Source organism: Lacerta agilis, chromosome 7 (genome assembly GCF_009819535.1).
Source record: "Lacerta agilis isolate rLacAgi1 chromosome 7, rLacAgi1.pri, whole genome shotgun sequence".
In the NCBI taxonomy this organism is placed as follows: domain Eukaryota; kingdom Metazoa; phylum Chordata; class Lepidosauria; order Squamata; family Lacertidae; genus Lacerta; species Lacerta agilis.
In genome coordinates, this window is record NC_046318.1 from 63,682,969 (window position 1) to 63,701,080 (window position 18,112).

General features: G+C 43.0%; 1 protein-coding gene across 2 annotated transcripts; it reads left to right on the plus strand.

Annotated features, from left to right (window-relative positions):
- Positions 1-180: 180 nt before the first annotated feature.
- Positions 181-17,974, plus strand: POP1 (POP1 homolog, ribonuclease P/MRP subunit). 2 transcript variants are annotated; one of them, XM_033155633.1, is made up of 16 exons: positions 181-284; positions 1,503-1,649; positions 2,798-2,872; positions 3,232-3,407; positions 3,908-4,156; positions 4,678-4,765; positions 5,822-6,009; positions 7,007-7,257; positions 7,829-7,922; positions 8,925-9,036; positions 9,171-9,287; positions 12,632-12,747; positions 13,724-13,915; positions 14,885-15,039; positions 15,648-15,980; positions 16,969-17,974. In XM_033155633.1, the coding sequence occupies exons 2-16, from the start codon at positions 1,505-1,507 to the stop codon at positions 17,621-17,623; spliced, it is 2,946 nt and encodes a 981-aa protein (XP_033011524.1). In that variant the 5' UTR covers positions 181-284; positions 1,503-1,504; the 3' UTR covers positions 17,624-17,974. The 2 variants fall into 2 exon arrangements, with proteins under 2 accessions (XP_033011524.1, XP_033011525.1); XM_033155634.1 differs by having other exon boundaries at positions 181-280; positions 1,500-1,649.
- Positions 17,975-18,112: the final 138 nt, after the last annotated feature.

The window sequence follows — 18,112 nt, forward strand, 5'->3', positions numbered from 1 at the left end:
AACTTAACGCCCCGCCTCCAGCTCTAAAACCACGTGTTTTGTTTTTTTAAACGGCCTTTTAAGTCCCTCGCCGCCCACCGTACAGCCTCCTGCCGCGAAGGATTATGGGGCATGTAGTCTTGAGCGCTTATGGGGGGAGATAGGAGAATAAAGAAATTGCCGCGAGGCGGAAGTGGACGCAACGTGGTCGCCTGGGCGAAGTGCAGCGCGCCGGATCCGCAGGAGAAGAGTCTGCCTTTTTCCTTAAAGGCCTGCTTCATCAGCCCAGCCCAGACAAGTTTCAGGTACCGGGTTGTGGGGGAAAGGCGTGGGACTGGGAAGGAGGCTCGCTCCACCGGCTGAAATGGTGCTCATGGTTCAGAAGTGACTTGCAAGAAGGCAGTTTCTAACATATCCTGCTCTCTACTCTCCAGCTGGACGTCCCGCACTAGCGCGTTTATGGCTGCATGGGGAGAATGTCTCCTTGCCTTTTCATTGGCTTGCCCCCCCTGGGGACAGGGGGAGAGGGCATGCTTTGGAAATGGGTAGAAACCAGGGGCTTTATTTTCATCGCATGTTCTTAAAAATGCATTTAAAATACTGGAGCACAAGAGCCCCGCTGGATCAGACTTGGGGCTGTGTAGTCTAGCCACTATGAGGCCCTGAGAAGCCTGCAGTTGCTTTGCAGCGGGAGGAAAAAACGCATAAAAACAATTCCCTTGCCCGTGCATTTTTGTTCTAGGTTGCTCAAGATTATATAGCAGGCTGTATTTTTTTTAAAAAAAGTGCAAATGTTTGCTGTGGCATTGCACAATTTAAAATGGTAGTGAAAATGCCATGACTCATTCCCCAGCCTCTTTTGTCTTGATTGGCAGTGGTTAACCAGAACGCTTCTAACCACCCAAATTGCTGCTGCTTTCCCTCGATTTACTGCTCCTAAAGTAATTCTGCACTGGAGTAAACAGTATTGTTATACGCTGCTGGTGTTGATGGAAGTGCAGCCCTGATAAGAGAAAGATGCTGACTCAGTATTGGGCACTGCCTGTGAAAGTGATGGGATGACTCTGCAAAAATGAAGGCAAGTGGGACTGGAAAGCTTAATGCAACATTGTCCACTACTTGCTGGCACAATGCCTTTGATGTTGTTCATTTCATAGTATTTTTATTCATTTTTTCAATTACAGAAGTGGACATGGGTTGGTGTACTAAAACAGGTGGAAATCAGTTTCTGGTGGGATGTTGCTGTTAATCATAGTTCTGCAACCATCTTCTTTTTTAGATGTTTGCTTTGTAATGAATCTTTTGAAGAGCTGCAGGTCTTGGTCAGCTCTGAAGCGCTACATATATTCATTATGCTATTAACCCCACAACTTAGGCACATGTAATTTGTGCGCATTCAGCTTTATGCAAGTGGCAAAACAAAACAAACAAAAAACTTGAAAGGGAGTAGACCTCCAGGAAAAATAACTTTGTCATTTCCACTCGCCATTGAACCCGAAGTCGCTTGTGTTTTGCTGCCACAGGAATGTCAAATGCAAAAGAGAAGAAAAGAGCCAAGAAGATGAAAAACCAGCCTACCAATGTGACCTTTACCTTCGATGGTGGGCCAAGCAACAGTGAAATACACTTTCAAAATGGTGGTGATGGAGCTTCTGAATGCAAGAAACAAGGTAGCTGTAGTGGCTTAGTGCGAGTCTAGGGAATCTATGGTCCTCCAGATGTTGTTGAACTTCCACCTCCCATCTGCCTCAGCCAGTATGGCCAATGGTCAAAGAGGATGGGAATTAATTCAATCCCAAAACGTCTGGAGGTCCCCCATCCCCATTTTACGGGTACAGACATCTGAATTGGTATGAATTACCCATGAAACTTTGACTCTAAAAAAATAAAGGTAATCTGGAGATAAGAATGAAACCTTAGAGAAGGGGCCTTTTAAAAACAGGGCCAAATTTGACACGGCCCTTGTCTGCTCCCCTGGCCCAAAGGAGGGCTGTGTGTGGTCACATAAGTTTGAAAAAGGGAGGGGGGGAAGAAGGGAGATTTGTCTGGAGAAAATTGTGGTGGGAAGGGGATTGGCTGTTCGGTTGAGAAATAGCTCCCTTGTGTGCTTCTTTTGGGCTAGTTGGTCCACTTGTCAAACATAAGGAGGCAGAACTGATTAGTCCCCAAGTGTGTAGGGTGTAGTAGCTTAGCTTGCCAGCAGATACCTCCAGTTGGGAAAGAAGAGGTTGTGTTTCATTCCCTGCTTGAAAAGCAGCATTGTTGGAGTGTCCAACAGTGATCGTAAGAATAAAGGAGAGAACCCCAAACTGCAGTCCACAGACCACCAATGGTCTGCAGCATGCCTATAGAAATGTAATTAAAAATCTTACAGCATAGAACATTGTGTATTACAGTTACTACAAAACAAAACAAAACCTGTGAGTGGAGTACCATGCACCACCCTGAAGCTTCAGTAAGCTTCAGCTGATGTATTTCATTGTCACTTGGTGTGGTGTTCTGGTGTTTCTGAAGAGGCTGCAGCTTAACTCCAGAACTGCTCACTGCTGTAAAATGTTAACTATCTCTAAGTGTAGTTTCATCTAAATTTCTTTACAATATGTTCACATGGTTCAGTGTAAAAATTCTTGTTTAAAATGCTGTTTAGATAAAGGAAGGATTTACCGGTAACTTTTGTAACTTATCGAATTAAGTGATAGGAGAGTTGTTGCCAAATTCTGGAATCAATTTTCTTTCAGTGCTATCGATATAGGTTGTAGTATGCTCTTAGTTTGTGACTTCAGTCAATTTACATGGTAATTCTTTGACTTGCCAACAGATCTGCGTTCTGAAACCTCACAACAGGGCTTTTCACAACAAAAGGCTTCCTGTGAAATGCCCAAATATGTCACAGGTAAGCATACATGAACAATGAATATCACCCAACATGTCTGTGTTAAGGTGTCAAACTAACCTATTTCTTAATGCAATAAGAACAAGCCAAGAGAGTCACAGGCTCATCTGCACAGCCACGGAGGAGGAGTTCAGAGATTTTTATTTATAATTACAATTAACCCCAGACTTTTAATAATCACAGTTCTTCTTCCAGTAATGTTTTGGCATTCTCCGTGTTGAACCTTAAGTTACATACCCATAGTTTTAAGAGATTTTAAAAAGAGATTTAATAAAATTTATGAACCTCATTGCCGCCAAGTGGGAAACTGCCCTCATTTAGTGCTTTCAGGTGCTAAACAAATTCTCTTTTTATTTCAGTGTCTCCTTTTGTTCAGGCTCGTGCTGCAGAAATAAAAGCTATGCTGAAAGCTGTTACGCAGAAGTCTTCCAACACCTTAGTGTTTCAGTCTCTACCGAGACACATGAGGAGGCGAGCTATGAGCCACAATATCAAACGCCTGCCCAGGCGACTTCGTGAGCTTGCCAGAATAGAGGTGTGTCTTTAGCTTGTTTTCCCAGTTAGCTTGCTCATGCTTCCGTGTAATAGTTCATCCTTGTTCCTTGTACATAACCTTTCCTTTTGTGTGTGTTGGGGGGTGGGGTGGGGGAATGTAATAGCTGTTGCACATAGGATGGTGTTAATGCAGCAAGGCATGGCAGGCCTCTGTGGGACTTCCCCCATTCCAGGAGGGCTTGGAGGGCAGTGATAGGTCACTGTGCTGTCTCCAGTATAAACCCCATGAGTCCCAGTGCCCTCCACCCCAGATAACAATAATAATTTTATTATCTGTCTGGGTTGCCCCAGTCACTCTGGGCAGCTCCCAACAAAATATTAAAAACGCAATAAAACATCAACCATAAAAAACTTCCCTGTACAGCACTGCCTTCAGATGTCTTCTAAAAGTCATATGGGTGAATTGAATTGGGTTGCCTTCCCTTTGGGAAACAAATTCAAGGGAGGGAAAACCCTTGTCCCCTTGTTCTACCTATGCAGACAGAGAAATTTGAACACCAGAAGAAAGAACTGTCAAAGAGCAAGTGCCGCAAAGCCAGGCGGCGCCATACGAACTTGGTGGTGGAGTTCAACCGCAGGCAAAAGAAGAACGTGTGGCTGGAAACGCACATCTGGCATGCAAAGCGGTTTCACATGGTGAAGAAGTGGGGGTACTGCTTAGGAGACAGGCCCACAACCAAGAGCTATAGGGCCTGCTACCGGGCCATGACTAGCCACTGCCTCCTTCAGGTACTGTGGCTTTTTATGCCTTCATACTTGGCAGGAGAAACACTTTAGCTTTTTAAAAAACCAGACAAACACCAGAGCATGTTCTCTTGGCAGAGTCGATCCCATAGACTGTCTTTCTCCTTACTGTTCTAAAGCACCTGTTGAGTGGAGAAAGAAAATGAAGTTGGCTTATCAGTATCTGGCTGTTTCTGAGTACCATCCTGCCCTCGTGTCTTCAGTATACTGCCTGTTGAGTCCTTGTTAACATATAATAATCTGCATATCTAGAGATAGCTTTTGCTCTTCATGCTCCTCATAAGATAGTCGGAGAATGTTGATTATCAACAGATGAGATAGATTTTGAGTAGTGCTTCTATCCACATTTTCTAAATGCTTGCAAACTCAGTCTCCTGATATGTGAATTAGTCTAGAAGAATGACTCGGTTTTTTATAAACAAAATCCATCATTTTCTTCTGACCTCTCAAGCATGCCAGGTTTTTCTTTCCCAGCTTAAAATTCAATAGCTTTTCTTTTACATCAGGATTTATCTTATTATTGTTGCTTGGAGTTGACTGGAAAAGAGGAAGAGCTGCTTACAGCACTTGCTCGAATGTGTAGCATAGATGCAGGTAACATTTCCTTATTTTAAAATGCATATGTTGTGAATGCTAACTGTTGGGTTGGGCATGGGCGCCTGCTGTCTAGGGCTGGGTGGTACTAAGTATGCACATTTAGTATTTTTGCAAAATACAACCACGTATTATGCAAGGGGAAAGGGCATAATGAAGGGCTAGGTGTATATTTAGTAGTTCTTTGCACTCCCATTATTTGTTCCTGCTCCTCCTACCTAATTTGCTGTTGTCAGGAAAGTCAATTATCTATTTTGCTGTTGAGTATAGTTTAGGTCCACTATGATATACTGGTAGATGCCTGTGATCAGTGTGGCACATTATAAGTTTGTAAAATAAAGCATACTGTGACTTTTGCAGCAGTGATCACTAGTGATGGCCATGTTATGTTTAGAGCAGCCTTCGAAGTAAGTCTTCCAAAGTTGTTCTCCCACCCTGAAGCAATCCTCCAAACCATGGTTCCCATACATGTTTGGAGGAATGGTTCAAACCATAGTTTGCTAGTTTGTGTATTGCAGAAAACTCTGCTTAGAACAAAAGGCAAAATAAGGAATTAAATCAAGAAGGGAATGATGTATAAGCACATGCATACATGGCTTGTTCAAGATTCTCCAAACTATTGCTTGGACTATTGTCCTAGTGTAACCATAGCCTGTTAATCATTTTATGTTATGTGGGTCTGTAAGGGGGAAACAAAACAAGTCTATAGTTGATCAGCTAGAAGAAATTCTTGTCATAGCTAATCAGGACTAGTCATAAAGTTTGTTTAGAAAAAACACTAAGCCGTCATTTCCTTTCCATTCCCAATACAACTTTAGCAGAATAAAAACATCTTAAGAAGGTTCATTGTGGGCCTGGTGTGTGACCAGCTCTGAATTCTTTAAAGAAATAACTACTGTAGGAGCTATTTCCCCCACCTCTATGTTCCATCTCTTAACTCTGCCAGTTTAGACTTCGGAATGCTACTTCTAGCTGTGGTCTCCCAGTGACAAAGGTTATATTATCTTTCTAAGTGGGCACTATTTTCTTGAGCATTTTTAGCCTGTCTCTTCTCAGGGCCCACATTTGCAGCTATTCCTTGTCTATCTGGGAAGCGCCAGGGTGCTCTCACCATGTACCAGGCAGACCGATATCCTGCAGGTGCACTTGGTCCAGTTACTTTCCTTTGGAAACCCAGAGATGGGACTGATAGCACTTCCGAAAACAGACAACTGTGGATATGGACCCACCCTGTCTTTAAGCAGGTACAAGCCGTTTCTTTTCTTTTTTAACATTTATAATTTGTGTGTTTAAAAAAATACCTGTATTAAAAAGCTAACTTCTTGTGAAGGGGAAGTAGGCCTGAAGTGGAAGCCTTTCACATGATTTATTCCCACAAAAAAAGTCAAAAGGTCATGTGGATGAAGGGAGTGCCTGAACCCTCCCTTTAGCACAGGTAGAAGATCAGGGAAAGAGCTGTCTTTATACCAGGTCAGCCTGTTTGTTCAACTAGTCCAAGGGCAGAAGCACTCTCCATGAACTCGAGCAAAGGCCTTCCACCCAGCCTACCTGAAGCTTTTAGCCACAGATGCCAGTGGTTGAGCCTGGGGCCTTCTGCACAAGCTGTACAAGCTGAGCTAAGTACCCAAACATTTGGCCTGAGCAACTGTTTCATCTTACGCAGTACTGGCGAAACTAGGTTTGTAGAAAGTGCTTTCTACAAAGAGAGCCAGTGTGGTGTAGTGGTTAAGAGTGGTAGACTGTAATCTGGTGAACCGGGTTTGCATCTCCGCTCCTCCACATGCAGCTGCTGGGGGACCTTGGGCTAGTCACACTTCTCTGAAGTCTCTCAGCCCCACTCACCTCACAGAGTGTTTGTTGCGGGGGAGGAAGGGAAAGGAGAAGGTTAGCTGCTTTGAGACTCCTTCGGGTAGTGATAAAGTGGGGTATCAAATCCAAACTCTTCTTCTTTCTAAAAAGAGTCTTACATAAATCGTTTGTAGGGTCATTGAGATGTTTATAAATATAAAATCCCTTTTATTCTTTTGACAGCAGGATATGCTACTGAGTGGACTTGAGCTCCATCTAGAGGGCTGTCAAACTGAGAATGCGGAGCTAAAAAGTCCATCTGCCAGCCCTCTCTTTCAGCTGCTTATTTCCAAGGATGCCGCTGTTAACCTCTCGCCTGAAACCTGCATGGTGGCCTGAAACCTGCATGGTGGCCTTCACATTTGATGAGCCCTTTTCCCTACTTCCCATTAGGAGATCTTGGCTGAGTTAAAAGCAGCCTTCCGGTGTTCTGAGCCCATGGAAGTCTGTAACCCTGAACCAGCTGCAATATTGCCTCACGAAGAAAGCCAGTCGGTTGTTGCTGAGGAAGTTGGCCAGAAAAGGAAGAGGAAAGACAACGGAGGTGAAATGGCTGTCCCAGTGAAAAAAATTATTGGCGATGGAACCAGAGATCTCCATCAGTCCTATTGCTGGACATCACAAACTACTGGAGTTGTGATAAGGTACTTGTTTGGGTACTCTTAACAAATTTCTCATTTATAGTCTAGTTAAGTTGCCTCATTATACGAAGGGATGAGGAAGAACTTTGGTAAACAAATTGGCCTAATCTACATCACCTGAACTAGGCCCCCATTTTCACTATACATTCAAAACAGTGTCATACCACTTTAAACAGCCTCTTTAAACAGAAAGAATCTTGGGAACTCTAGTTTGTTAAAGGTACTGTGAATTGTTATAAAACCCCTATTCCCCTCAAAGAGCTACAATTTAGTGTAGTTTAACAGTCAATCCCTCTTCCAAAGAACTCTAGGAATTGTAGCTCTGTGAGGGAAATGGGAGTCTCCTAACAATTCTCAGCACCCTTGACAAACTACAGTTCCCAGGATTCTTTGTGGGAAAGCCATGAGATTGTACAGTTTTAATTAGGTACTGAAATAAGAATTTTTGAGATTACAAAAAAACAAACCAGAACGGATTTATGAATCAACACATGTGAAGTGGACACAAACTGGAACTGGACTAATTCATCACCCCGGTCTTCATGTTTTGACATGTAGCTTTTGTCTTTTCCAGCGACCTAACAATGGAGATTCTCAGATATCGGTTAATTGGTCCCCTCTCAAACTGCGTCCTTACAGAGGCACTCAAAGCTGCTTGCATCCATACTGTAAGCTAATCAGCAATTTTCATGCTTGCTTTTGTCATGTCGCATTGCTGTTATTGCATTGCTGTTTAGTCAACTGCTAGAATCCAGTATTGGGGTACTACACATGTTTGTACTACATTAGCATATGGTTCCCAACTCATCTAGAAAAGTTTGGGACATCTTGTGTTAGTCATACCACTGACTTAGTGTCCTGAACCTCCCTATTATAAAATAATACAGGATAATGCCTAGAGCTGTATAATGGATAGAGCTATAAAGTATGCCCTCCCTTTAAAACTGTAGTAGATCACAAACTTTGCTTGCAAAAGATCCCAGATTCAATTCCTGGCATCTCCAGGAAGGCCTGGGAAAAACTTTTGGGTAGCCCCTGCCACTTAGAATAGACTGGTGGACTTCATCTCCCATCAGCCCAGCCAGCATGGCCAGTGGTCAGGGATGATGGGAGTTGTAGTTAACAGCATCTGGAGGGCACCGTGTTGGATACTCTGGTGTAGACAGTACTGGGCTAGGTGAACCAGGGGTCTGGCTCAGTGTCAGGCTGCTTCCTGTGTTCCAACTGCAAAAGAAATTCAGTGGCAGTCTTGTGTGCATGGTGGTAGAAGAAGCAGACGTTTGTGGCTCTCTTTGGTATGAGCAGGAGGACCAATTGACTTGGTTACACCAGGATGCTGGATCATTGCTCCTGCCTATTCTCATATTATGCGCTGATGCAAACTCCCTTGCTCAGTATTCAAAACCACTCTAAAACACTTGAGTGTTTTGGATATATTTGAGTTGTACATTACCATACTTTGGTAGCAATCATCACCAATCCTTTGACCACTTCTTGGAGGTCTTGGCAGTTATACCATAACCAGCTTTCATGTAGAAGTTGGTTCTCTAGGAGACAGTTACACATATGTCCATTGGCAGCCCTTGAGGTAAAAGGGGAGGAACTGAGCTTTGTAACAGCAAATTACATATTTCCCCCTCTTACCTTATGTGTTGTGATTGGTTATCTAGGAAGTGGAGCCTACAGATTCTGAAATCAACCGTTGGTGGATAGATAATTGCAGAGATCCTGATCTGGTGTCTCTTCATCGCCGTCAAGAAGCCATCTTTGAATTGTTGCAAGGTAGCATTTTAGTAGTGCCTTCCGTTTACATGCTTTATATACTTGCTGGTGTACATTTGAACTTGAAATATCAAAATGTAATACTTGTCGGTAAAATGTTTATGTTTAAAGGTGCATCCATTTTGTGTTTAAAGGGTTAACTTCATCAGATGTTCCATCAGGTACTGTACTGGGTTTGACTGTGGGGGACCCTCGAGTGAATTTGCCTAAAAAGAGATCGAAAGCCATGTCAAATCCTGAAAGATATCAAGGTAAAGTATCTCATCTAATATGTGACTGTAAAGAGTACATCAATCTACTTTTATGTCAGGTTAAGTTAATGTGTCTTTATTAAGCATTAGCAGAGAGTGCACTGCCCAGGGCTGCCTGGGAATTTTTAGAAACCAAAACTTAATGTGATTTTTAAATGGATAGTGTAGTGAGATTGGACCCATCATGCTAACAATTGGGTGGAGTCATGCCAAAGTCACGTTTTAGTCCACCATCTTGATTCAAAATGGCTGACACCCAAGCATTGATAAAGACCACTTCCCCCACCTTGGGAACCTTTGTAGTGAGTTTGTCAGTGGAATCTGAAGAGGTAGCCAAACCTATAGAGAACACACAGGCAGACAGGCAGACCATTTTCTAAAACTTATAGTATATTCCAGGGAGCGTTGCTCTTATCTCATGGCTTTTTAGGGTTCCATTAAACATAACAAATAGATGCACACATCCTATATTAATGCTATGTAGAGAATAATGGCAGTTGTGAGGAAGGGACTTGGCACCAAACTGGTCTTGTGCTCAATGGAAGCCTCTGTTAAATGGTACAGATGATCCAGGTTCGAATCCTGGCGAGGCCAACAGGTGCTATACCTCAAGATGCAACACTTCATTTCCATGTGCCCGTATTTCCTACAAACATACACTTCAGAAAAAGTGTTAAAGAGTTCTCCACATATAACAGCGGAATGATTGGCTTGCCACACTAATCTAGCCTTAGAAATATTTTTCTGTAATGAGAGTAAGAATCAGAAGTTCCATATATTCTGACTCAAAGCCACTCTCCATTTTGTTATGCAGGGTGTATCTCTTAGTCCTGGGGCCCTTTAACTGAAGATGCCAGGAATTAATGCTTGGATTTTTTTTTTCTATTTGCAAAGGATGTGCCATGATGTTCAGTTGTGGCGTCTGCTCCTGGACCAAACCTTAAGAAAATCTTAAAACTTTGGTTCTTTTCTTCTACATTATAAGGTCCTTCTCCACTTGCCAGGGCAACATTGTTTGGTGTTTCCTAATAAAGTGCTTTTCAGCCATAAATATGCACTCAGGTAGCCATGGTTTGATACTTCCAATTGCTTCGGTGTAGATTCACAAATGCGTCTAGATCTTCTGTGTGTGTGTGTGTGTATATGTATATATATATATATATATATGTATATATATATATATATATATATATATATATAGCCCTATGAGAAACTTTGGGTTGTGCAAGGCAGCGAGGGACACGCCAGCCCTCCCAAGCCTGTGCGACTCTGCTATCTACCGTAGCCTTTCACTATATATGTTTGTGAATTTAATAACCCTTTCTGTTTTGAGGCATTCTGCAGGCAGTGCATGCCCATAAGCAGTGCATGCAAGCTAAGGCTGATGGCTGAAGAACAAAGGGTAGCAAGAGAAGATCTTAAATGGATGTATGTGGGGAACCAGCAATGGGAGCCTGGATGGCTGAAGACTCGTGTTTGCAAACAGGCAGAGGGGAAGATGCCACCTAAGAAAGAAATCTTAAGGAAAGCTGGTGCTTCTTTTGGATAGTGCCCCTACATTAGCTTAGGGTTGTGTCCAACAACGTCCTGCTGAAAATGAGAGCCCACAAAAAGTAATGTTGGCCAACAACTTGAATGACTTAGAAAGAGGATTAGAGGATTCATGAAGGAAAAGGCTATCAGTGGCTATTGACCACTCAGATTACGTTCTCTTTCTGCTCTCTGAGGCAATGTGCCTCTGAAACTGGTTGCTGGGAAGTACAGCTGGGGAGAACGCTGTTCTGCTCAGGTCCTGCTTTCAGGTTTCCATAGGCATGTGGTTATCCACTGGCAACAGGATGCTGGCCCTGATCCACCAGGGCTCTTAATATTGTTACTCAGAGGAGGACCATTGAAATTAGAGGGATGAAGTTAGCCATGTCCCTTAATTTCAGTTGGTCTCCTCTTGAGTACAACTGGCACTGGATACAACTGTCATGGAGGAAACATTTATTTGGTTTTCTGTATCTTACATATTCTCTATAATTATTTAGTAGTTCATTCTCTTACTTGGCATGCATGCTTTTCACATTCTTAGGGAGGCATTCAATTCATTAAGGTTCTGCAATCTCCCGTAAAATACGTGGCGGAGTAAGATTTCTTCAGGTGTAGTCATTTGGAGATTCATTGCACTGTGTGTTTTGGGTAAAGTGTTCCAAATATCACACATGAAGTTGGGTACTTTAGGCAGGGTATACTGATTTGCTAAGCATGTCGTCACAATCTAAAGTTTTCTTTTGCTGGAATAGCTAATACAGTGGAACCTCGGCTGCCGAACACTTCGGAAGTTGAACACTTTGGCTTTCAAACGCCAACAATCCGGAAGTGAATGTTTCCATTTACGAATGCGGCTTGGAAGTCGAATGGCTTCCAAGGCACGTTTCTCCATTTTTTTCAATGGGTTTTGCCAACCAGAATTTGCACCTTGATTGTCGAACGTTTCAGTAGTCCAACAGTCTTCCGGAACGGATTGTGTTCGACAACCGAGGTTCCACTGTACTAAAAATAAGAAGGGTGACAATGGGCCACAGGCATATCAACCTTTCAATAGAACCATTCTCTTAAACACACTCCTCTTTTGGCACCACGATTTCCCCACCCTTCACCCAAAGCTTAATGCCAACTATCTGCATGGCAAATGAGTGCACACTGATCCTGTCACACACTTCCCAAAGATCTGTAGATAGGAGTGAAGGGATGTTTAAAGATTCTCTTAGAGAGTGGTGCTTGACTCTGCAGTGAGAAAATAGTGCATCAGGCTTGGATCTCAATATGCTCGGGCAGGAAAAGGAGAGCTGTTCCAGAATGTAAAGTTCAAGGGGAACTCCGAAATCACCACCTTCACATCAGCCTTTAAAGCAGGTATGGGGAGCCTGTGGCCCTCCAGATGTTGTTGCTGCTCCCATCAGTCCAAGCTAACTTGGCCAGGGTTTAGGGATGATGGTACCTGGAATCCATCAATATCTGGAGGACCACAAGTTCTGTAAAATTAGGACTGTTGCCTACAGCTCCACAAACTCCTAGAAGGCTTTGACTTCTGTTAGAGTAGAAGTCAAGGTTCATTTCTCTCTGTGCTGTTAAATGTGTGTTTGCTCTTTGTACAAAATACCCCTTTAAATGAAGTAGCAAAGGGTTGCTGTGCTCCTAAGATAAAACATTCAGCTAGTTTCTCGTGGAGTATGAACTGAAATTATTAAGGTTAGAAGCTTTAATGATCTTTCCACAACTTGCTGTTCTTCATTCCCCTTTGTATGCTCTTAACCTTTTAGTGACAACAGGTTCCTCTTTTTTTTTCTTTTCGTTAGAGGATGAAAAAGTCAAGCAGCTGATCTTGGAAGGGGTGCCAGCAGAGTGTGCACAGAGCTTTCTTTGGGACCAGAACGTCCGCAAGAACGTCACAGAAAATAAAATGCCAGAACAGGTAACCTTTAAATCAGAAATAACAATGAAGCAGTTGGATATAAATGTCAGCCGCTCAGTGCATTTCTGTTAAGCCCAATTACTTTGAGACTTGAAATGCCTGTTTCAAAATCCTGCCCATTTCTTTCCAGCTGGTGAAGTGTACCAGAGTAGGCTTGGATTTCTAATTTGAAAACGTTACCTCATCATTTACTTTGCATCTCTAGTTACATAATTTGCACTTACATAGGGCAATATCCAGCTAAACCATTCTGCTAGTGCAAGGACTTGCAGCTGGCGAAATGGACCTTCCCCTCCTTCCCCTCTCCCTCTGTGTCTGCTCTGGGGTGTTGGAGGGGGGAACCCTCACCACAGACTTAGGGGGCACATGGGGAGAGGAGAGGGAGGGGAAGTTTTGTTGCACAGCCAGAAGTCTTTGTTCTTGCAGAAGTGTTTAGTTGGATGCTGCCCACAGACAATCCACTGAGTACATTTTATATCCCGCCTTTCTTCCATCAGGATCTCAAAGAAGTATATGTGAGGTTCCTAGGCGATCTCCCATCAAGATGCAGACCAGACCTAGACCTGCTTGGTTTCAGCAAGGTGGCTGGATCCTGTGTCCCGAGATCTGTAAACATGGAAATGGCATCATAGCAGACACAGTTTTGTTTGATATTGATGGGCGACATGTCAGTCTCTATCTCTCCTTTCAACAGTGATTTATAAAGAGTTACTAAACTACCGAGCCATTGACAGAAAGAAATTCAGATTAGGCTTGCAAGCTGCCATATTGCTCTACTAACACACAGGAAACGTACTGCATTTAAGAAAAATTGTTGTGTTCCAGGAATAGCTTTCACTTATGGCTTATTAAATTGTTTTAAGGTAAAGATAAGTTTAAGTGCCCACAATGCTGAATATGAATATTTTCTTCTTCTTCTGGTACCTCTTTTTTAAGCAAACCTCTGTGTGCTTGTGTCTGTCCCCTCTCATCCCAGGATTTGAATCATCTGAGAAGTAAACTCTTGGTGCCTGGATCACATCTTGACTTAGGCCCCCGAGAATCCAGGATTCCTGTACTCCTGATTCAGCAGCCTGGGAAAATGGCTGGAGAAGATCGACTAGGATGGGGAAGTGGCTGGGATATTTGCTTGCCCAAAGGTTGGGGCATGGCTTTTTGGCTACCTTTTGTAAGTTATGTTTCAGATTGAAAAACCGTGGGTAATGGACTATAATTGCTGACTAACATACCTTTGCTCTTTAGGATGATTAAAGCATTTTAAAAAATGCATTCACCCTGACAGCTCATGATTAAATTAACTCCATGTTTTCTACGAAGTATCTCATGGTGGTTTTATGGTTTTATATTGATACCAATTCTGTTCCTCCCGTTTTATTGGAGAAACAGAGCCCCAGAGGCATTGCAGGCTGAGCATCCACACTAGATTCACTTTCCTAAAAGGACTTGCAGCTTCTCCTCTCCCAGCCTTAAGTGTTCAAAATGAGGATTCATTGCAGGCAAATCTGTTGCCGTGTTTTCATGCAATCCAGAAAAGCAGCGGTAACTTTAGTTTACGGACCTTTCCTCCTGTTCTTGCATTCTCTTAACTTACAATGGTATAAATGGTTGCAGAAAGAGTTTTTATATCACATTGCTGTCCCTATGTCTAGATCCTAAGGCTACAAAATGCAAACCAAACATTGCAACTGCTGTGGATTATACATACATACATATATATATATATATATAGAGAGAGAGAGAGAGAGAGAGAGAGAGATCCTCTTCATAATGAAACCGAAAGTAGATTATTTGGACTGAGCTGGGCAGTTTCTAAGAACCTTGTCAATATTAGCTTCTCTTACAATTTGAAGCTTCCAAGCCTGTGGAACAGCATCTGCACTGAGATACAATAGGCACCTGATATCTGTATCTTCTGAAGAACAACGAAGAAGTTTTTGTTCAAGCAAGCTTTCCCACCTCGATGAAAAGGTCCTTCCTTAGGTGTTCATTTTGTTTTGTTTCTAAGTCTATCTTCAGTTGTTGTTTGTACTTTTTAACTGCTTTTATGGCCTGTCTCAATCGCCTTGAGACTTACGTACAAGGCAATTCATAACTGATAAATAAATAAAAAAGTCACTCTTACACATTTGTTTTGTAGCTATATCGAGGTGCACATGTTGGGGGATTGCAGGAGGCTCTGAAACATTCTCTGTATAAGAGAACACCGCACATCCCACACGATTACCCGGACTCTCCTGCTGCCATGCAGTTTGCCAAAACATTGGAGAGAAATCTTCTTGAAAAGTTTAAGAGGTATGTATCTGAGATGCACCTGGGAGCTTCCCACCTTACCTCAGCCAGTACATGTGGTATATATTCAGATTAAATCTTCAGCAAAATTGCCTTTCCGAAGGCAATGGGAACGTGACATTTTAGGTCACAACTCAATATGGCAAAAGACGTGAAAGCACATTCCTCCAGCCAATAATTTAGGAAAAGAATTTCTTTTAATCTAGCCAAGGTTAAAAAAAAAGAACTTATCCTTTTTACCAATGTAATTCTTGGCAGTTAGGCAGTATAGAAGAAGAAGAGTCTGGATTTGATATCCTGCTTTATCACAACCCTAAGGAATCTCAAAGCGGCTAACAATCTCCTTTCCCTTCCTCCCCCCCCCCCCACAACAAACACTCTGTGAGGTGAGTGGGGCTGAGAGACTTCAAAGAAGTGTGACTAGCCCAAGGTCACCCAGCAGCTGCATGTGGAGGAGCGGGGAAGTGAACCCAGTTCACCAGATTACGAGTCCACTGCTCTTAACCACTACACCACACTGGCTCTCAAATAAATAAATTAATAATAATAATTTTCTATTTTCCTCTTATGTTTTGTTGCTTCTAAATGAGAAGTTTTTTTCTCTATCATAGGCGTCCTCCTGCGAAAAGAGCCAATTATGTTAAGCATGGGACCTTGGCACCATTCCTCTGTCCCTGGGATAAGCTGACCAGAGATTGGGAGGCGAGAAACAGAGCTTTTGTAAAACATGTACCCACATCAGAGCAGGAGTCTTGTGCAACTGAGGAACAGGCTTCTTGTGGCCCCAGCTCTGGAGCACCTGCGGCTGAATCACCTGTGGCTGTCAGTTCAGAACAGGAAGTGGAGATGAGCTCCTCAAACATGCAGGTGGAAGAAGAGAGAAAAATGACGGATCTATGCAAGAGAGATGAAGCTGCATCAGGTTCGACCTTCTGTGTTCTCAGGTATGCACACCAAATCAGTTCCCCCATTGACCATAGTGGGAAATCAACTTGCGACTCATGTGAATCCATACATAGGGATTTTGAGTGTGCAAGCTGTTGCCTTGGAACAAGAGTTAGATCCTTCAGTACTTCATCTTCTGAGGCTTACCCTGGTCAGATGTGACAAGCTTTAGAAGCTGTTATGTTTATGAGCTGTCTCACAAACTTGCAAACTGCTTATTACCGGTGTACACAAATGTCCTCTGCACTTTGGAGCTTTGAAAGGCTTGTTTCAAGTGAGTGTGGTCAGTTAGCACCTGATTATTTCAACAATTAGCTCTTAAAGAGGAGTCTCTTGCCCTGCAGATTCCCATGCTTATATTTTTTGAGTGGCGTAGGAGTGCAAGAGTCCTATATTCAAAATCCAACTCTTACTCCAAAACGTACTGCGTGACCTTGGGCTACTGTCTCTTAGCCTACTTTGCAGGGTAAAAGTTAAGCTGAAAGGTGGACGGGAGCACATTGTATGCCACCCCTGCGCTCCTTGAAGGAAGGGCATGATAAACACGTAATAAGTGCAGTATTTAAACTCTGAACAAAGTTGTGCAGTCTCAGTAAGCTCTTCATCATCCACACACACACAGCAGCTTTACAGATACTGTACTTTTTCATAGCAAAACCTCCTATATATTTACAGTGTGTTCATTCTGCAGGTATGGATCCTTATGTGGTATGGATCCATGCGCCAAAGGGAAGGCAGAAGTATAATATAAAAAAAAAACTAAACTAAACTATATAAACAGCCCATTGAGACTTGAGCAACCTCAGTCACCACATATAGTTGACTAACTACAGGAAAACAAGGAAGGGGAAATGGAATGGTGTTCCCTGGCAAAGGGTGGGAATTCTGTACGGGAGCATTCTATACTGCAACATTATGTTGCAGGGCCCGCTTGTTCTGTACTGAACTGCAGGAAAACATAACTTGTTGTTGTATCTTTTTCAATAGGAGCAGAAAATTATTAAGGCAGGTATCGTTCTGGTGCCGGCCAACACCTGGGAGAAATCGGAGGCTACAGCGCCTTGTTGCCAGGGCAGATCAGAAGGATCTGCCTGAAGATGCCCTCCTGCCTATCTTTCAACGTTATCCCAGGTCACTGGTTTGGGTCAGCTTGTCCCTTCTCAAAAAAGGTAGCCCAGAGTTACACGCAATGATTTGCATTCCAACAAAAGGAGATTTACTGCAGCTCAGCAACGACCAAGACTACTGTGGTCCTCGGGAACCTAAGCACAGCGACAGATTTAAGAGCAAGATGTTGAAACGAAAGGGAAGGAAAAAGAGGGAAGGCATTGGGAAGGCCACAGAAAGCAGTGCCTTGAATACAACGAAGGCCGCACCAACGGAACATGAAGATCTGGTTCTGGGCTTATGGCCGAACCCTTTGCCAGATCTTGCATCGCACTGTTCCAGAGTGCTCTTGGGATTTGTCACTCAAGGGGACTTCTCCTTGGCCTCTGGCTGTGGTGAGGCTTTAGGGTTTGTTAGTCTGACAGGGTTGCTGCAAATGTTGGTGGGTCAGCCAGTGGACCAGAAAGGGCTTGTGGTGTTAAGAAACCCAGCCTCCCTACAATACAGATTTGCTAGGCTTGCAGTCGAAGTCTAACTTTGGTTGGAACTCGTTGGCATTCAAAAGTACCAAAGACGCTTTTCTCTTGAACGTGTACAGGCATCTTAATTTTGAGCCAGAGCTTCCTAAAATATACCTTACCTTTGTGTATATGTGACATGAAATAGACTTTAAAACTGCAGTATTCTATATTGTGTTCAATATCAAATATCTCTTCCATTGCTTATAGCCACACACACTGAACTTCTATACTTAACAACAAATGCTAATTGCTTTTTTATGTTTAAACCAGGTGTGGGGGACCTTTGGCTCTCTGAATGTTGCTGCTGTATAACTACCATAATTGGTCATGCTTGATGGGGCTGATGGGAGTTGTAGTTCATCAATACTGGGGGGGGGGGGCAATTCCCCACATTGGTGTATGTTATCCTCTCCCCTCCCCCTTTACATACAGATTTGCCTCAACTAAGGAATTCTGCCCCCGTCCCCCCTTGTAACATAGTGGTTTTGGCTGCACATTTCAGG